Source organism: Sparassis crispa (assembly GCF_003851025.1).
Source record: "Sparassis crispa DNA, contig_000009F, whole genome shotgun sequence".
NCBI classification, from domain to species: Eukaryota; Fungi; Basidiomycota; class Agaricomycetes; order Polyporales; family Sparassidaceae; genus Sparassis; species Sparassis crispa.
In genome coordinates, this window is record NW_020939756.1 from 851844 (window position 1) to 866957 (window position 15114).

Genomic DNA, 15114 nt, shown 5'->3' on the forward strand with positions numbered 1-15114 from the left:
CTCGGCGAATTCCTTGTTCCTAAACCATCACCAACCCACATCCCTTCGCGTGGGATCCTCAGGAGGCCCCGCCATCCCAGCTCGAGCGCTTCCTCTTATTGTCATTCCCCTTGTGCAGCAACAGGTCCTGCGGGGACACCACGCTCTGCCCCCGGTGGTGGCCCGCAAGCACACGTGCGTGCATCGGCGGGGTCCCGCCCACGCTATGTGACATCGCCGGGATGTGCTGAGTGAGCGACGGCGGTACGCCAAACGTCTTCGGTGGGGACACGAACGTCTCCGCAAGGTCGAGCGCGAGGCCCTGGCGCGCCTGCTCCGCACTCTCTTCGCCATAGCCACTCTCTGCCGCGCCAGACTTGTAGTAGTGGAGGTCGAGGAAGGGCAAATCGTACTCTCCTGGAGAGCACCAGCCGTCCGTGTCGAACGGAGAGGACGGGGCAAGCGACTGCGCGTCGAATTCAGAAGGGTGCAGCGGCAGGAGGTCCATGAGTGACGTGGAGCGCGTGGGCGTGAGCAGCGGCTTTGGACGGAGCATCTGCGTCTGCGCCGCGCGGGGCACGAACGCCCGATGTTCCGAGGGTGGGACCGAGATGGAGCGGTTATGCGCAGCGGAGAGCACGCCGGCGGTATGCGGGCGCACGGAACGCGACATGTGCGGCGTACCCGGGGGGGTCGTGCGCATCTCCTGTGTTAGGCCAACGATCTCCTCGAGCGTCTGCGTCGGAAGGCTGTACCCCGCGAGCTCCGCCAGCGTGAGCGCAGAGTCGTGCTTCGTCTTGGGTATGGCGTTGTCCATCGTCTGCCCCATCGGTTCGGCGTGATCATCCAACGTGATCGACGTCAACTCGATCTCGTCTATCCCAGGCAGTGCTGGTGTGTGCAGTTGCATGGGATGTAGACCAGTGTTCTGCGGCGGAGGGGGCAGCTGTTGCAAGCCAGAGAGACCCAGTCCTGCGTTCCCGAAGCCGAAGCCAGGACCGTAGTCAACCGGGTGAATCGGCTGGTGAGTACGCGCGCCAAAGATGAGGTCGCCCGCGTAGTGGTGGTGTGTGAACCCACGGAACGTGTTCGGTGCGAACATCTCGGGATCGGAGAAAGTCGAGTGTGTGTCGCTCACGCCAACTTCGGACGCGAAGTCGTGCGAAAGGGAGGCCGGGAAGAGGTCGTAACGGTCAAGCACGCCATGGTTAAGGTTCGCAAAGGAAAAGGGGGACGATGGGGTGGGCGAGAGCCCACCCACGTACGAAGAGTTGCTGCTCGATGCCACCGATGGCTCGAGCCGCGGGTTAGGCGAAAGCCAGTCCTGAGGGCCCCACGCGGACTTGCCAATCATGATGTTGCTCGAGCCCTCATTCCGACGCTCGAAGGGTGACTGGTTAAGGAAAAAGTCTGCGGTGAGATGCGGTGAGGTCGGTGAGGTGGCGTTGGTCGCAGCTGACCAGGCACCAGAATGGAGCGGCGTGTCGAGCGCAGAGGACCACGTCTGAGACTGCGACGAGTCCGTCATCTCAGACAGAGAGGAGCTGGAATTGAAATCTGGGATGGCGAGCGAGTCGAGTGTCTGCATGTCGACTTCTCCTGTGAATGGGTCTGAGAAGGGGGTGGAATCTTCGGGTGTCAGAGACATCGCGCCTTCCATCAGCATCGAGGACTGGTCGTCCTCGCCCTCCGAGCTGTCCTCGTCTTCGGAACAGGTCGTACTCTCCGGAACGCTCTTGGTTCCGCCTCGGAACAGACCCTGGGTTGTGTGCCTCCGCTTGCGGCGAACTGGACCTGGTACACTACTAGACCCCAGTTGGTCGTCGGTAGCGGCACGCACAGGGTGGACAGGCTGGTCCTTCTTCTTCTTCGTGGTGGTCCTAGGCTTGTATCCCGCAGCCTGGTACAGGTCAGGGAACGCATTCCGGAATCTATCACGTAGGTCCGTCGAGCGCCTATTCTGCTCCTGGAACACAGGATCCTTCACGATGGTTGCCCACACCGTCCCGTGCTTGTCGTATCCTGCCTTCAGCGCCCGGTCTTCCTCCTCCGTGAAAGGTCTTCGCTTCTTGCTTCGCGTCTTCTCGAAAATGGACGTGCCATCCGGAAGTGACGACCGTATTTTGGACGAGAGATGGGTCTTTGCATTGGGATAATGTTGTTTGTACGCGTCCGGGAAATAGGTCCGAAATCTGCGCGCATCGTGAGTATGAGTGCATGAGTAGATGGTCAGAATGCACGTACCTGTCCTTCAAGTCTACAGGCGAACGATTGTCAAACTTGAAGTCGGGGTCATTCAGGATGGACTTCCAATTACCGACCCCCCACTGACACGGTAATCGTCAGTCGATAGACGCACTGGAATACACAGGATGCCCATACCTTGTTGCATCCCGCGACAAGCATCTGAGTCTCCTCCATTGACCATTTCTTCCGCTGCTTCTTCTCCATTGGAAGCGGTGCAGGCTCGTCCTCACCGCGGTCCGCACCGTTGTCAATCCTCCTCATCTTCCCCTTCTTCTCTGGGACAGATTCTGCTGTGTGCACGCCCAGACCTGTATCATCGCGGAAGCTCCAGGCAGGAAATTGACGTGGCGAAGACGGTAGAGCGAGTGAGACCCGGCGCTGCTTCAGAGACGGACTGGCGCCCGATGATGAGGCCTGAGACGTTGGAAAGGGTGCGGTAAACGAGAAGGTCGACGACGTAGGCAGCTTATTGGTCCGCTCTGGTGTTTCCGCCATGGTGGTCAAGGGTGAAAGTCAACGTCGTCAGTGAGCGAAGTAATGGGGTCAATTGGGATGATGTAGTGGTCTCCTGGCCTCGGATTGCCCTCGTGGTGCTGCGAATATTAATCTCAGCGAGCTGCGATGATCCCGAAGGACACGTTGACGAGCAGCAGCTCGTGAAGTAGACAAAGAGACCACTCGAAGAAACGTGGTGAACAGGAGGCAAGTGTCGCGGAACAGGCTGAGTCCACGCTGAACTTGCCACCCCCGTCCAAATACGGCCCGCTTGCAAGGTACACTTTGATTTCGTGATCACTTTCATCGGATACAGCACACGAATTTATTTACCACGGAAGCATCGATGAACGTTAACGTTAACGTTCGAACATGACAATACTAGCTTCCGAATGCAGCTGAATGTGCAACAAACAACTTCAATCGAGAGGTCTCTGCAGAATTTGGACATTGCTTTACATTGAGACGGTGGACGGCGTAAGTCGCCCGCCAAAATGCAATATTGTGCAATGCGATGGGTTTTTCCATGCAAGTATGTACGTAGTAGGCATTTGAATCCCAGCAGTCAACAAGCTTATTATCGTCTGTTCACCGAACGGCAAGGAGTCCACTTGTGTAGGGAAACGCTCGAAAGAAGGCGTCGCATCTCAAGGGTAGACAAATCTTGAGGCTTATCTTCTTGACGTAGCTTGCTTTTTCAATGTGATCATTAGCATGACATCAACGAGGAAGGCTAGCATACAACACGGCCGAGCGCAGGAATGTCAGCCATTCACCAATACCTCCGGTGCGATACGCTCCTCCACCTTGTGCAGTTTCTCTCCCCACCCACCCAGCCTCTGCGCGAGCAGCCCGATCTGCTCCGTGGACAGCACGCGCGGCTGCACCCACGTCATATGTGCCTTTTGGTCCACCTGGTCGATCGAACCCCGAATCAGCTTCAAGCTGTTAGGCGAGGTGCAATCACAGTCAGCGAGGGTCCCACATGAAAACCACGCGCACAGCATACCTCAGAGCTTTCATGACGAGATGTTCAACCTCGTCGAGCGGCAAGCGCGTCTCCGCCGCGATCGTCTGAAACGACATTGTGCGGTCGTACGCGCCGCGCTTGAAGACAGACTCGATCAGCGCCATGAGACAGATCTTCTGCCGGAGGAACGGGTAGTTCTCCTGCAAGATCGGCTGTCCAGGCTGCGGTGAGCGGCCGCGGAAAGTGTGTACGCGTGAACATAAACGACGCACCTCCTTCGGGAACAGCGGCGCGAGCGCTTCGAACTTGCCGATATTGCCCTCGTTGAACGTGAAGAGCAGCTTCTTGATCCACTCGTGAGGCGTGTTGTCCAGCGCGTCGAGGATGGGGTGCATGAGCTGCGCCGCGTGGCGATCAGCGCGCACCGCAAGCGGAAAGATCTGCGCGACTTACCAGCTCGCCGAAATTGTAGATCGTCTCTCCGAGGAAAGCAGAGAGGCCCAGATCGTGCGCGCGCACGAGACGCTCCTCTTCTGTCAGATCCTTCGCTAGGTCGATGCATGCCAAGTACAGCAGCGAGTTCTTGTAGTACGGTGCGTATTCAGCCTTCGCCTTTGCACAGATCACAGATGTCATTTTTCATGTCAGGAACAGAAATGAGTTCACTTGCCTTGTAATAATCCGCAGCGACGCCGTAATAGGCGGCGTTTACCATGCTGTCGACGCCTGACAACTCGTCGAGAATTTTCCATGCACCGTCAATGTCTGTCTTGGTGCCCTCAAGGTCGCCATATAGCAGCTTGGCGTGCGCGAGTGTAGCGAGGAGCAGCACGTGCGCCTCTGGTGACTTCTCGGTGTTTACACGCGACAGCAGGTCGGTGAGGAACGCCAGATGCACTGCAGGGTCTTCAAAGGCAAATGAGCTTATTGCTAGAGAAGATGCAGCAGAATACGCACTATCGAGCTCCTTAGACACCTTCACGCCCATCTCCACCAACCGTAATTGGTTCAACCGGCCTTCAAAATCTCGCACGAACTTGTCGAATACATCCACCCGGTATGGCCTTGAAAGAGGATGGTCAAAGAACTCGAACAGCTTAAGTGTCAGTTGGTGCCACAGCCTAAGAGATATATCCTTTAGCACACCGCCTACATACGTCAAACTGTTTACGCACTTACGACTGTGCAGCGTCCGGAACGACTCAAAGAACGGGTGCAGCTCTGGCGGGGTAGCGGCGAGCGCCATAGTCATGTATTCGTCGACATCTATTCTAAGGGGTTTGGCTGCCATGCTGGATGAAGCTAGTCAGAAACCGCCTGATGAAGTGAGGTGTTTGATAAAGCTCTGTCTTAAAAAGTTTGTACTGAGCGGGACGCGTAAGAGGACGCGTACAAGGTGTTGTTTGTGCATGTGTGACAAGAGCCTCTGGATCTAACAAAGCCAAATATACTCCCAGCCCCGTGGTGATGACCTCATTCCACCTGGTCATACTCTCACCCAGATATATATTGTGTCCTACAGCAGTGCTGGATTCTTGGGCCGTAATGGAGCAAAGAAATCATCACCATTCATGGTACCAAAATGTGAGCGCAAGTGACTATATAGCTCCTAATTCTCCTCCCAGCTCTGTGGTGATTGCGGATCTCCCTGAACCTCCAATTGCAGTTTACCATCCAGTTTTTTCCACATTTCGAGGTGCTTTAAACAGAATGGATTTCGAGCTCGACGACGATCGAACGGCTGCTGTTGAGCATTGTCTCAAGTTACTTGCGAGAAGTCACAGGAATATTCATACCGAGAACAGCTGGCCGGGGAGCTTGGTGAAGCGATCAAGATACACATGATAACTGACATCACCTGGGGAGATGAATCACGGTGCGAGGGTACAACCTTCATTTCCAGCGAGAACGATAACAGTGGCAGCCTGATCTGCCTCGGATTCATCGAATTTTTCCAAATCTCCGCTGAAGGCCAGCGCGCTCTACGACCGTTTTCGTAAAGATTTCGTAGTGAGTACTCCTAGAAAAGATCTCATATTCTCCCGAACTGACTCACATATCAGGATCGGTATCGTGCTCCCATGTCCATCATCAATATCATCAACGATCAGTCGTTGTGCGTATATGGGGCGATTCACCTCGAGCATAATATCGTCCAGCCGTTAATGTCGCCACTGCTCTCCAGGAGGGATTCAGAGTTCTCCGCGAGATGTATCTCACCAATCCCTCCTCTCACCCCACATTCTCCCCTGAGGAGCGTGTTATTCCCCTATATCCGCTCATATCCCACCTCCGACCGCGCGTCGGATGCCAAGCAGCAGTGACAGTGCGCTGCTTTTCGGGGGAGAACTTGCCGATGGAAAGCCCATTGCAATCAAGTTTGTGCCGAGCTACAATGCACGTGCGCACCGGTTGCTTTCCGCTCTGGCCCTTCACCTGCACTCCTCTATGCTGGGACAGAGGATCCCGATGCTCCTACGCCCGGTGGCCTTTACACCTTCACATGGTCGTGATGGCGCTCGTCCTTGGCATGCCCGCCTCTACGTGTCTCAGCGAAGTCGCGCGTGCTGACGTTAAGGCGGCGGTGGAGGCGTTGCAGGAGGTGGGCCTCGTCCACGGTGACCTTCACCGCGAGAATGTCATTGTTCGCGAGGACGGGCACGCAGTGCTCGTGGACTTCGATTGGTGAGCGGAGAATGGCGTCGGGCGGTACCCGCTTAACTTGGATGTATCTTGTCGATTGGACCCGCGGTACCATTGTTTGGTAATATGAGGACACTGTGCCTTCGTGAGTTGTTTCTGTAGTTCTGTAGCGCAAACTCAGAATCCTTCCCTTGGACTTTATACATGTAGAGTTATATTAATACCATAGCCCATGTAGCGATAGCTCTTTTGGTCCTGGTCTATATCGGTCACAGTAATAACAAAACCTGCCCTTTCATTTCCTCCAAGATTATCTAACAAACCAGCCAGAACTTTGCAAAGAAGGGACGGGACGCGCCGATCCCCTTGTAGTACAAGAGTCTTCAGACATTTGTCGAGTGGTAAGACTCCGAAGTTTCGTACTAGTAGTGGCTCAGCTCTATAGTCGTTTCTCGCGTTGAAGTAGCATTTCAGATAGGAACAAGTACAACAACAATTGCGTCCAGGCTAGAAATCGTACACTACTGTAGTAGCACGAACCAAAGTGGGTAACAGGGCCATTGCAAACAGCCTAAGACCATATATGTAGCGAGAGGGACCCAACCACCCGTCCTCAACCCTGTCCTTTCGGCCGAAGTACAATCGCGTGATATCAATCGGATAATTTAGCGTGAAGGAATGCGAAGGAATAAAATGTCGAAAGCAATGTCCGCGTGAACGAAATGTGCGGAAATACGAAGTAGTCGTCGGGATGTGTGGATGTGATGGCTAGTAATGTGGTGACGGGGAGGATTGCGTCGCAAGATATAGCAGAAATAATGCCTGGATAGCAGGATGTCAGTACGTGATCCCAATGCTAGGCTGCAGCAGATGCGCACCGCTAGGATAAAGGTGTTCAGGCGATGATGCAGCCTCCGGAGGTGGACCACCCATTGCCGCCGTTTACGCCTGAGCCACTGCCCGAGGTGTCAAAATCCATCGGAGCTGTGACGGAAGTCTCTACTTCCTCGGCGGGAACGGGAGCAGCGATAGTGAAGAGCGCGTCCATTTCCAAGGATGGGTATGAGAGAGGAGGGATAATCTCTGGGGAGTGGAGGCGTTGAACACAGAGGGCGCACTGTTGAATCCTCAAGCTTGAGCCTGTATTTATGTGTTCGTACATTTGTTTTGACAGATTCTGCGGCACCTCTGACCACTGCGGTGCGGCATTCACAAACAATAACGGATGAACGGACTCGGTTCGGCAGTATTTCGCAACCTTTCAATCTGTGATACGAGCTCGGGTCAACCGGCGCAATGTCGCTCTAGACGCAGTGACCATCTTGTCGCCGTCTTATTGTCCTCAGACAACCTGTCGAACCGGTGAGACCCTCGGGATTGATCTTACCAGATCCGAATCTACCTCCATCGGGCTGGCACAAGTATACTGGATGAGTTCTGGATGAGTTAATTCGGAATAGGTAAGATTACGGTTTGAGCACACCTGCAGCAGTTGCTCTGACCACATCCATTCACCGAACGGCCTGTATGCATCATCTTATGAGGCGGAAGAACCCAGGGGCAAAACGGACATGCGCCCTCACGCCGACTGGATTCGTCGAGACACATTACGAGCAACGCCTACACAATAAGCAATCCAAAGCAGTATGTTGCATGACAAACCTGAGGTACACGGACAGGCACGGCACGTCTTATAGCTATACCGATAGCCTATTTTCATCTGCAGACGTCGGTCAGTACTACGTGGCATATCCGTCGTGGGAGCAGCGCCGCTACTTCAGTCTGTCCGAGTCGTATCGGACACGAGTCTGTCCAATGTATAGAACGAGGATGGAACATTGATTAATGCTATGTCCCGTGTCTTGGCTAGCTGGGTCCCAGGGCGTTTTGCAACACAATAAGTAAATCAATTATGTCAGGGCAATGTCAAAAACTTCCCACTTCCTAACTCGGATCAGTCTCAACGCACTCACGTGACGTCACATTGCGAGGGATCGAAAAGAGCATACAGTGGCATGAGGCCTCATGTAGAATTTACAGTAAATACAACAATCGCATCGAGTCGTGGAAGGAACAACTACTAGCTCCCCGTCGAGGTCAGGTCAGTCGGTAATACACAAGTAGATCCATTTTCCGAACGCCGATGTGTAGAAGTTATTGTAGTCCTTGGTATCTCCGTGTGCACCGCCAGAAGTCTCCGCGCGGTGCACTCACCCAGGAAACAGGAACACCTTCATCTAAAAATGCCGACAACAAAAGCGTCACTATGCTCGTATGCCGCGTAAGCTCCAGAGTCGGAACGTGCTGTCGTCCGAAGAGGAGACAACACGGTCGCCATCCGGAGAGAACCACAGATGGTTGATATTGTCTGAATGCCCCTCGAACGTAGTAAGGGCGGTGCCCGTCTCCGTGCTCCAAAGGCGGACCGTTGTATCGGTTGCAGTCGCGCAGAGGGATGTGTCAACCGAGAATGCACCAGCGCTGGTGTTCGTGCTGAAGCCCTCGTTTACTTCTTGCGTGAGCATTGAGTCCCCGCTGAACGAGTCGCACACCTTGATGACCCCGTCGCTCGCCACCGACAGCACACGTTTGCCATCCGGAGAGAACACCGCCGACCATACACAACCAGTGTGCTCGTGTAAGATCACAAGCTCAGCACCACTCTCCGCGCTCCAAATTCGGCTGGATCCATCCTCAGAGCCTGTTACGAGGCGACGATTGTCGGGCGAGAAGGCGATGGAGTAAATGACACCCGTGTGTCCATGGAGAACATGTGACGTATCGTCGCCCGACACTGTTGACCAGATACGCGCACTGTAGTCTGCGCCGGCAGACGCAACCCGCCTGCTGTCAGGAGAGAAAGCGACGTGCATCACCATAGCATTGTGTCCCTCCAACACAGACTTCGCAGCACCGGTGGCAGCATCCCAGAGCCGGATGGTGCAGTCAATTGATGCGGAAGCAAGGATGCGGCCATCGGGTGAGTAGATGACACTGTTCACTACTCCATCATGGCCGATGAGGGTCGCACGCCGACTCCCTGTCTCGATATCCCAGATCATAACTTGCTTGTCGCGCGAACCAGAGGCGAGCTCCTTGCTGTCCGGAGAGAATGCAACGGCGCATATGCCATCGTTGTGACCAACACAAGTCCTCAAGTTCTCTCCATTTATTGCATTCCAGAGAACAACCACGAACTGTGCTGAACCTGTGGCGACATACTTCCCATCGCCAGAATACGCCAGTGCACGAACACCGCCTGTGTTGTCGTCGTTTCGCAGAATCAGGGAAGCGGTATTACTACTCTGTCGGCGGATCAGTTGTACTTTCGCAGGGTCTTCGATGACTTCAGCGTCAACGCGGCCCGTCGCCGAATCAGACTTGTCTTCAGCTACATCATGGGGTTCGGTTTCAGGAGTGGAAGTATCCTCTCCCAGTGGAGCGTCCGGTGCATGGTCATTGAGGTGTTCTGAGGCCAGTCCTCTCCCAGCTGTGTCATGGCATTCAATATCATCAGCGGAAGTAGGGACTCCTTCTGCCGGAGGAACGGCGTGGCTCTCATGGTGAGCAAGTTCGTCAAAAGATAGAATACCAACTATAAAGTAATTAGTCAGGACTCCGAGGGCGTAGGAAACGCTACTAACGGCCATCCTCGGTAATCTCAATCTGAGGCTGAACTCGTTCTAAAAATTCCGGGATGTCGTCTGGAATCTCTTCGTCCTTAAAAGGATGGGTCAGCACAGCTTGCTAAACGAACTACGACATCAAGATACCTTGCATAGTGCATATATGTCCGAATCGCTCGCTATGGCTATCTCTGCTTCGGAATGCTGGGTTGCATGTTCAGTACAGTTTGTACTTGACGGTGGGTCCTGACAACGTACCTTCAAGATGTAATCGAGGACATATCCTGCAGGGTCAAACGGCTTACGTACAGTTTCAACGGAGTGTAGACGCAGTGAAGTTGACCTCAACGCACCTTTGAAACTGAAGGCACATGTTCGACTTCTATGTCGCTGTTGTCATCGTCTCTGGGAGAAGATGGGTCCCGTGGTTCGGCAGCGCCTTGCATCACATAGGTCCGTAAAAAACGCCGTTTTGTTTTGTAGTACCTTAGAAAGATGCATTGGTTGCGCTTCACACTATGTCGATGTGCGGAGGAACCCTGAACCGACGACGACTGCTGAATTGCATCACTCGGCCCCATTTTGTACGCCGGCGATACGGAGATATCTGACGATATCCCGCTGGAAAGAAATGCTCCATTCGAGCCAAACGACCCACTGAGCGTCAGTTGGGCAGATCGCCCACCCTGAACGAACGCTGCCATAGCCCATTCTGCGGTTTTTACCCAACCAGTGACAAATACGATATCTTCCCTTGGAACTTTAAGATCCAGATGACCGATGGTATGGTCGTACCAGCTGTTGTGGTTTTTCCGTATATAGTTGGTCAATCTACGACCGGACATCCATTCTTTTTTATCAGCACCCTCTTTGATGATGAGAGCTGCGCCACGGTTATCTGAACATTCGAGTTTCAAACCTCCACCAACCCCGTTCCTGGTAGAGTGTCAATATGTCTCCAGAATCAGATATGTTTGAAACACCCACACTGAAACCTGTGTAGATATGTTCAACTTCTTCACACTCCTGCTACAGATTGGACCTGCTAGAAAGGCACCCCTTTTGTCGATGAACGGATACCCTCTGCCACCGAAGTAAAAGGGTTCGAAATTGTCAGGCAGACCGAAAGGATTTACATCGCTCTCGTCGTTGTGTCCTCCTACGGCGTCCCGCATATCGTCTGGCAACGTATTGAAGAATCGATGGAAAGCACCCTCGTGGATGAATCCGACATCGCCAATGCGCACTTCTCCTCCTGGCGCAAGTTCCGGATCCCACAAAGGGTAGCCATAGCGGAGACGCCACAGTTCCTGTGTGTAAACATCGCATGCACCGGCCAGTTCCATCACGTGGGTAGGCCTAGGGTAACTAGGGTAGAAGGCGAGATTCTCTGAACAAGTGGGTTAGTTCTGGGTCATATATACCTCGACGCCTCGTGGCGGTATCATGTATGCTACCACCACCAAGTACAAGAGGCGATGCAGCTTCGCGGGTATTGGGGGCCTCTATCACAGCATGGCTGAGCTGTCAGACTAGAACCTGTGGGCCAGTACAAGAAGCGCCGTTCTATCGATAAAAGGGCGCTGAACACTGAACAGCATCCGATAAACCTTGTAGTGCCTCATGATGAGGATTTAAATTGAAGCTTCCAGAATCCCGCGGTCGACTCCAGCATGCTTGTAAATGTGCCATTCCGAACTTGAATTTGCAGGGACGTCGTAGGATCTCAGTGAAGGGTGGGGAGCGCTCAACATAGGCCCGGGGTGCTGCCACCAACATGTTTGCAGTCTACCGAATGAAAGACTTAGATTCGAGACAGTATGCAGATACTGATAATAGCCACTGACACCGCTCTGTCAACCGTGTTTATGAAAAGACTTCTGAAAATACATACCTTAACAATTAGACGTCGTGTCACTCATACAAATTCAATACATACCTGATCTACGGATACCCTCAATCGTCATCTGCCCCCTCCTGCCCCTCGCCCTCTGCGAACTCCAGCTTCCTCTTCTTACCAGGCATTTCCTTGCCCCCACCAAATCCGACGCCAGCTTTCTTTCGCAGCTCCTCAACGTCTGCGGCGCCATCCTCAGCCCATTCCAAAACAAGATGACGGCCGAGCAGATGCGTATGGCGTAGCATAGAATATGCGCGCTCGGCCTCGTGAGGCGAAATGAACTCCAGAAACGCGAAGCCCCGTGTGCGGTGGTCAAACTTGCGAGGAAGACGTACGGATTTGAGCTGTGCATGGGCGCTGAACCACATACTATTAATGCTAGAACACAATTCAAAGGAAATGACACCACGCACCCGAAGAGCTCCCGAATATCCTTTTTCGTCGCTTCGAACGGCACGTTCTTCACGACCATCTTCGCCGAGCGCGCCTTGCCCTTCGTCTCTGCGCCTTCTCCCTCCGCACCTCGCCCGGCCCACTTCACGCTGAGCACATGCCCGTCGAGCACGAAGCCATCGAGGCTCTTCATCCCGCGCTTCGCCTCCTCCTTGGTGCGGAAGCCCACGAAGCCGTAGCCCATGCTCAGGTGTACCTGCGGGCGCGCAGGATCGTTCTTCGTCTGCACGCGCGCAAACGCATAGCCAGGCAGGTGGCGCACGGCATGAGCGAGGCCCGCAGACGTGGTGCTGAACGCAAGGTTCTTTACGAAGAGCGTGGTGCCGGCGGACAGCGGCAGGTCAGCCTCGTCTGCATCAGTTACCGTATCCGCAGCAGCCAGAGCAAGATTCTCAGGTGCCTTCACTGGCACTACACCCGTCGCAACCACCGGCTCCTTCGCCCGTCCGCCACTGTCCAGCGGGGAAGAGTCAGAAAATATACCAACAGGCGCCTTCTCGAGGTATATGACGGTGTTCCCGAGACGGCGGTATGCGAGTGAACGGAATGCAGTTCGCGCGTCAGCCGCGTGCGTAAATTCGATGACGGCGAGCGTGCCTGCAGGTGGTACGAGCACACGACGCAGCTCCCCATGTGAGCCAAAGAGTGAACGAAGGGTATCTGTGGAGGTGCCATAAGGTATATTCTTGACGAGGATAGCCGTATCTGAACGCTTTAGTCGCGTCGAGCCGGAGAGCGAGGAGAGAATCACGCCGTGAGACTCCAGGAAGGACTTCGTTTCGTTTATGATGTGCGTCTCTGCGAGGGCCAGCTTCACTGCCGCGTTATCGGACTCGGGATTCAAAATATCCGCCTTGGGTATATTCATACGATCCGCAATAGACGAGGCTACAGCATCGCTCTACATTGCATTCCGTGAGAAACAATGGATTAGAATACATCGCTAACATGGACGTACGTACGTTCATGTACAACATTGCCCAATTGAACTCCTTCCCAGCACCTGCTTTCCGCTTGGCGTCTCTCTGCTCCTTGACAGTCTTCTGGATCCCATCGCCCTCGCCCTCTATCTTTGCCTTGCGGTCCACTGCAGGCAGGATGTGCAATAAGCGACCCTGAAATGACGTCTTGTCCAACACCTCGTACGCCGCAAGAGCACTTGCCGGCTGCAGAAAGGAGACGTATGCAAGCCCCTTTGGCTGTTTCGTCACCGGGTCTAGCGGGATGCGAACCTAGGAAAAGGTGACGTGAGTTAGAAGACATGGGACAGACGAGAAGATAAGAAGAGAGCGGTGAATCAGCGTAAAAATTCTACTATCGATTTCCCTGGAATCAGCACCCTCGTTAGAAACGAGTCTGATGTCCCTATATAGGTTTGTCATCCTTATAACAGTTCTCTTATCTCGAATAAGCCGAGACAAGACGCAACGTAGATGTATGAAATCCATAAATCATGATGAACTAACCTGGGACACATCATACTCCTTGAACAAATCTTGTAGCTCGTCTTCTGTACAGCTGAACGACAAATTACGAAGAAACAAACGCGATGTTTGTAGAATGGTTGTCTTGACTGGATCAGCTGCTGACTCTTCCTTCTCCTAGTGTAAGAGATATACCGTCTCAAAAAGGCAGATGACGAGATAAAGCAGATGAACTTACTGTATCATGAGTTTCCTCAGCATCAGGTTCATGTTGTTCCCTGTTGCCATCCTCGTCGTCAGATTGTTCAAAGACACGCTCTGAATGGGCGTCTGTATCGGCTTCTACAGCATGCATCGTACGTCGTTTCGACCAGTCCATGTCGGAGATGGTATCCGTCCTGGCCTCGTCTTTATCAGTATGAGGCACATCATGCGAGGCATCCGCCGTGTTCGGGAACTCCTTTGAGCCGACAACAGAAGAGGCACCATGACTATCAATAGCGGCAGTGACACCAGGTTGTAATACCGCATCTTCGTTCGACCAAGATGGCCCCTTCTTGGTGCGAGGTCGCATAACCTGCATAAACTCCTCCAATTGTGCATCACTAGATGTTTTCTTCAACGGCTTGCTACCCTCCGCACCAGCTGCACTCGTTTCTCCTTCGGCAGGCGACGGACCAAGCCGTGGCCGCTTGTTTGGACGCGGAGGAGGAGCATCCTTCGCACCCTACGGTCGAACAGATATCGTCAGGGATTTGCATCACCAGGAAGCTTGGAGAGCAACTTACATCAACAACGTCAACCGTAATGCGCGAAGCGTCGACAAATGTCCTGTTGAACCACTTCTTCGCGCGTTCTGCCTCAGCCGAAGTCTTGTAACCAACAAACCCAAAACGACGAGAAATGCCGTCGGACCTTGATACAAGCTTCACATCAGTAAGTGTACCACCAGGACCGTCGGTCGCTTCAAAGTGCGCCCGAAACCGCTCTTGGCTGAGATATGCCGGCAAATTCTTGACAATTAGGCGAGACATTTCTCAGCGCCCGACAAAATCTGTGGTGAGGTCGACTAGAATGTTTATAAACTCATCAATTGATTGGAGGCGAAGGAGTGGGAGACAGACTCCGTCGAGATAAAGTGAAGAAAAATTCTCCGCTATATATGGACGTAACTCTTCCAGCACGTGATCACAAGCGCCGCAAGATCACTGTAGTTCGAGTCTTCAACATGCGATTGAAGATACCACTGTAGTACTGGGGCGATGAATAGTACCATGGTCTCGGTTTCATCGACTCATGTGCTGTTACTTGGGAGAGAATCATCAAAGTGGGCAAAGTGTGAGCGGCGGTCACCATAGGCCCGACGGCAACTGACGC

The 15114-nt window shown here is 53.5% G+C and overlaps 7 protein-coding genes across 7 annotated transcripts; 2 read left to right on the plus strand and 5 right to left on the minus strand.

Annotated features, from left to right (window-relative positions):
• Window positions 1–58: 58 nt before the first annotated feature.
• SCP_1003060 (hypothetical protein) lies at window positions 59–2721 on the minus strand (the record flags this gene model as incomplete). Its single annotated transcript, XM_027762171.1, has 3 exons — window positions 59–2171; window positions 2224–2306; window positions 2362–2721. The coding sequence occupies 3 exons, from the start codon at window positions 2719–2721 to the stop codon at window positions 59–61; spliced, it is 2556 nt and encodes an 851-aa protein (XP_027617972.1).
• Window positions 2722–3485: 764 nt separating this feature from the next.
• SCP_1003070 (Probable 26S proteasome regulatory subunit) lies at window positions 3486–4982 on the minus strand (the record flags this gene model as incomplete). Its single annotated transcript, XM_027762172.1, has 7 exons — window positions 3486–3666; window positions 3731–3903; window positions 3964–4089; window positions 4145–4303; window positions 4362–4597; window positions 4649–4812; window positions 4867–4982. 7 exons carry the CDS (start codon window positions 4980–4982, stop codon window positions 3486–3488), a joined length of 1155 nt encoding a protein of 384 aa, XP_027617973.1.
• Window positions 4983–5262: 280 nt separating this feature from the next.
• On the plus strand, window positions 5263–5691 carry SCP_1003080 (hypothetical protein; the record flags this gene model as incomplete). Its single annotated transcript, XM_027762173.1, has 3 exons — window positions 5263–5275; window positions 5358–5437; window positions 5497–5691. The coding sequence occupies 3 exons, from the start codon at window positions 5263–5265 to the stop codon at window positions 5689–5691; spliced, it is 288 nt and encodes a 95-aa protein (XP_027617974.1).
• Window positions 5692–6194: 503 nt separating this feature from the next.
• Window positions 6195–6380, plus strand: SCP_1003090 (hypothetical protein; the record flags this gene model as incomplete). The annotated part of the gene is made up of 1 exon (XM_027762174.1): window positions 6195–6380. One exon carries the CDS (start codon window positions 6195–6197, stop codon window positions 6378–6380), a length of 186 nt encoding a protein of 61 aa, XP_027617975.1.
• Window positions 6381–7229: 849 nt separating this feature from the next.
• SCP_1003100 (hypothetical protein) lies at window positions 7230–7382 on the minus strand (the record flags this gene model as incomplete). Its single annotated transcript, XM_027762175.1, has 1 exon — window positions 7230–7382. One exon carries the CDS (start codon window positions 7380–7382, stop codon window positions 7230–7232), a length of 153 nt encoding a protein of 50 aa, XP_027617976.1.
• Window positions 7383–8598: 1216 nt separating this feature from the next.
• On the minus strand, window positions 8599–11306 carry SCP_1003110 (predicted protein; the record flags this gene model as incomplete). The annotated part of the gene is made up of 6 exons (XM_027762176.1): window positions 8599–9929; window positions 9979–10054; window positions 10108–10164; window positions 10219–10260; window positions 10314–10896; window positions 10948–11306. The coding sequence occupies 6 exons, from the start codon at window positions 11304–11306 to the stop codon at window positions 8599–8601; spliced, it is 2448 nt and encodes an 815-aa protein (XP_027617977.1).
• A 610-nt stretch (window positions 11307–11916) lies between these two features.
• SCP_1003120 (Multiple RNA-binding domain-containing protein) lies at window positions 11917–14771 on the minus strand (the record flags this gene model as incomplete). The annotated part of the gene is made up of 6 exons (XM_027762177.1): window positions 11917–12217; window positions 12274–13214; window positions 13276–13545; window positions 13780–13914; window positions 13976–14464; window positions 14526–14771. 6 exons carry the CDS (start codon window positions 14769–14771, stop codon window positions 11917–11919), a joined length of 2382 nt encoding a protein of 793 aa, XP_027617978.1.
• Between the last annotated feature and the right edge of the window lie 343 nt (window positions 14772–15114).